We start from the raw sequence: 3,566 nt of genomic DNA, 5'->3' as shown, positions 1-3,566 counted from the left end.
AAAGTTTACATTTCCATGCAGAGAAATATGAGTTGAGGTTAACAGAAATCCTCCTGAGCAGTGACAGCCTCCATGGCTAAACAGACACAGGAAGGAGCGCCGCCTAAAGAAACTCCAACATCTACAGAACAACTCATGAGAAGATGTTAAAGCACATCCCATAATGTTTGATTGACAGCTGATCTCTGTGCAGTGAATACATGAACAATCAGCTCTCAGCAACAATGATGGACACACAATGAGTTTAAGAAGTAGAAGAGTTCCTCAAATGACTTCAGGCTATTTCAGTTTACACAACTCAGCTGTGTCTCCATAACCATAACCAAGCCAAACTCCAGCATGTAGCGGCTGTGTGAATGTGGTCTGGACTCTGTGGAGGAGAGTCATGGTTTCAGAGATGCTGTAGAAGGACAGAATACCTGCTCTGTGATCCAGGTACACTCCTACTCTGGAGGACAGAGGACCTGAGAAGGGAGTTTTGATATTGTTGTAAAAAAATGAATAACTTTTTTTTCTTTTTTTTTTGTTTTGAAACTCTAAGGACCAAGATTTGTCATTGTATCCAAATCCACTTTCCCTCCCTGCTCTGATGATATTCTTGTATGTGACTGCTACATCAACTCCTTCCCCTCTCCACTCCACCTCCCAGTAACAACGTCCAGTCAGACTCTCTCTACTCAGAACCTGAGGACAATAAGTGAATCTGTCTCGGTGACTAGAATAAAACTGTGGTTGTCTCATGTATGTTGCTTTTCTGCCCCCCTCAGATAATAACAGCTGTGGGTGTGCTGTGTTTGGATCCAGTGTGATTTCCTGTGAATATTTTAAGAACCCAGCTCTGGTGGTGGGCTCTGCTGCTGACAGTAAAACATCCACTTCAGTCGGTGAGACGTTTGTCCATTCCTCTCTCAGGACGTCCTGTAGTTTGTCTCTGACTGCTGACAGGGCCGCCGTCACGTCCTCAAAGTAGCTCAGAGGACGGATGTTGATGCTGGATGAGTGTGTAGGTTCACTGAGGGCTGACAGTGAGGGGTAGCTGTGCAGAAACTGGTTGTGATCCTCTGTGTGAGAGAGCAGATTCAGATCAGCGTCTCTCCTCTTCAGCTCAGCCATCTCCTGCTCCAGCTTCTCCTGAAGCTCTCTGACTCGACTCACTTCACTCTTCTGCTGGGATCTGACCTGCTGCTTCACATCAGAGCTTCTTTTCTCCATGAGACGGATCAGCTCAGTGAACATCTTCTCACTGTCCTCCACTGCTTTATCAGCAGAGCCATTGACGGCCTCCACCTCCTGCTGAAGCAGCTTCACCTCGTTCTCTCTGTCCTGGATTCTCTGCTGGATGTTTTCTCGACTCCCCTCCAGCTCTCTCTGCCTCTCAGTCCTTTCTGCTGCAGCTGACACTGTGTCGTGGCCTTTATGTTCGTCCACCGTGCAGAGATAACAGATACACTGCTGATCAGTGTGGCAGAACATCTTCATCACCTCGTCGTGACGAGAGCAGATGTTCTCCTGGAGCTTCTTGGAGGGCTCCACCAGCTTGTGTTTTTTTAATTGAGCTACGTCATAATGAGACTGGAGGTGTTTCTTGCAGTAAGATATAAGACACACGAGGCAGGACTTACAGGCTCTTAGTTTTCTCCCAGTGCAGACATCACAGGCCACATCTTCAGCTCCAGCATAGCAGTGATCAGCAGGAGCAGCTTGGAGTCCAGTCTTCTTCAGCTCCTCCACTAAAGCTGCTAACATGGTGTTTTTCAGCAGGACAGGCCTCGGTGTGAAGCTCTGCCTACACTGAGGGCAACTGTGGATCTTCTTCTCATCCTCTCCATCCCAGAAGCCTTTAATACACTTCATGCAGTAGCTGTGTCCACAGGTAGTCGTCACCGGATCCTTCAGTAGATCCAGACAGATCGAACAAGAGAAGGTTTCCCGGTCCAGCAGAACTCCTTTCTGCGCCATTTCACCTCTCAGTGGCAGCGAGTGTCTGAGTTTCACTTCCTGAAACTATGTGAGCTGTGATCTGAACAGCATGTGTGTGTGCAGTGAATTTGGCCTGTCAGCTCTTGTACTTTACCCACATGTTGGTTACACCCATCCTCCTCAGTGTGGATCTAAAGGGGAGGAGCCAGGAAATACAGAGTGGAGCTGGCTGTGTCTGAGCGCAGGAAGCAGGGAGGGCTCATCAAACTCTGACTCATTCCAGGAGGAGGAGCAGCGCTGACACTCTGAACTGAACACTCATTTACAAACGGAGCCTCGCTTACAACCTGCTCTACATTTGAAAACAGTCTTCAGCTGTAAAATATTTCCTGTTCAATAATCATGAGATAAATGCTTTCATTATTTGCTCCGAGGGGAGAGCTTTCTCTTGGGGTTATTGTTTCCTCTGGGCTGGTTCTCCTCCAGTCGTCTACTTTGAATGATGATGCTTTATCTGTTTCCTTTTTTTGTTCCGATCCATTTATTCTTTAATGTACCCTCATGTCTCTTTACTCTCCTTCATATAATGTCTGCATTTCTTTCTCACTCTTTGACATCTTCTTTTTCTCTTTCTTGGTGTCCTTGTTTTAAATATCTTCTCTGTCTTCTTCCTCTGCTGTAGACCAGTCTGGGTCAGTGGGTTCAGGTCAACCTTTAGTCAATGCCATGCGGACTGACTCTGCTCTGATTGGAGGTACTGAACCTTTTCTCCATATTTTACTGCAACAGGAACCGGTTCTACCTTGTTTTATTGAAACACCACTATCCTTGTTCTTTGCTACTTTATTGACCAGGCTCATGCACAGGATGTTAGAGGGGCAAGCTGGCGATTTTCGTTACTTTTAAATAAATATATGCCTGGAATTTACTTCTTTTGGGACAGATTTAAGGGATATTAAAATGTATGTGTTTAAACCATCCCATGACCTGGGTTGGTTTAAACACTGGTGTTAAAGGGGCCCTATTATGCTAAAGTTCAGGATTCATAATTGTATTCTGTGTCTCTACTGCAGTGTTTCTCAAAGTGGGGGGCGCAGAGGCATGACAGGGGGGGCGCAAGAGACCAGGAGGAAAATATGTTATGACGAAAAAAAATCATAATTTGAAAAAAAATGTATTCGAAAATAATATGCTACAGTCGAAGTACGTCTGGGTCTCTGTGTTTCATTCAAGCTCGGCTCTGTGTGTGTGTGGAATGAGCCATTTTGTGTGCGTGCGCGAGCGAGAGAGAGAGAGAGCGCACCGGTATCGGAGATCGTTGTTGTTAGCTTCTGGTGCTAGCGAGCTACGCTAACGGATATAAGGAGCTTTTTCAACAACAAGGTGGAGGAGAGTCCTAACTTCAGTCTAAGTTATCTCAGTGGGTCTCAAACGGTTTGGTCACGATTAATGTAAACAATTATTTCCGAGGCACACCTTTATATGATCATTATAGGTATACAAAAATAAGAGAATAAATGAAAAACAGGTATGAAATACTATATGACAGTAAAACAAGAATAACGTTTAAAAGGGAAGTGGGACCATGCCCCCGGACCCCCCTAGAGGATGTTAGGTCTACCATCCACTTATACAAATAGCACTTT

General features: G+C 45.5%; 1 protein-coding gene across 1 annotated transcript; it reads right to left on the bottom strand.

Moving 5' to 3' along the window:
• Nucleotides 1-212: 212 nt before the first annotated feature.
• LOC117500350 (tripartite motif-containing protein 16-like) lies at nucleotides 213-1,959 on the bottom strand. Its single transcript, XM_034153207.1, has one exon. The coding sequence runs from the start codon at nucleotides 1,957-1,959 to the stop codon at nucleotides 280-282; it is 1,680 nt and encodes a 559-aa protein (XP_034009098.1). The 3' UTR covers nucleotides 213-279.
• Between the last annotated feature and the right edge of the window lie 1,607 nt (nucleotides 1,960-3,566).

Source organism: Trematomus bernacchii, unplaced genomic scaffold (genome assembly GCF_902827165.1).
Source record: "Trematomus bernacchii unplaced genomic scaffold, fTreBer1.1, whole genome shotgun sequence".
Classification (NCBI taxonomy): domain Eukaryota; kingdom Metazoa; phylum Chordata; class Actinopteri; order Perciformes; family Nototheniidae; genus Trematomus; species Trematomus bernacchii.
Note: the sequence above shows the minus strand (reverse complement) of the source record. Positions and strands in the feature narration are given on the sequence as shown.

Bases quoted from the DNA above. Each gene is read 5' to 3' on its own strand.
- LOC117500350 (XM_034153207.1), bottom strand. From the start codon at position 1,959: ATGGCGCAGAAAGGAGTTCTGCTGGACCGGGAAACCTTCTCTTGTTCG.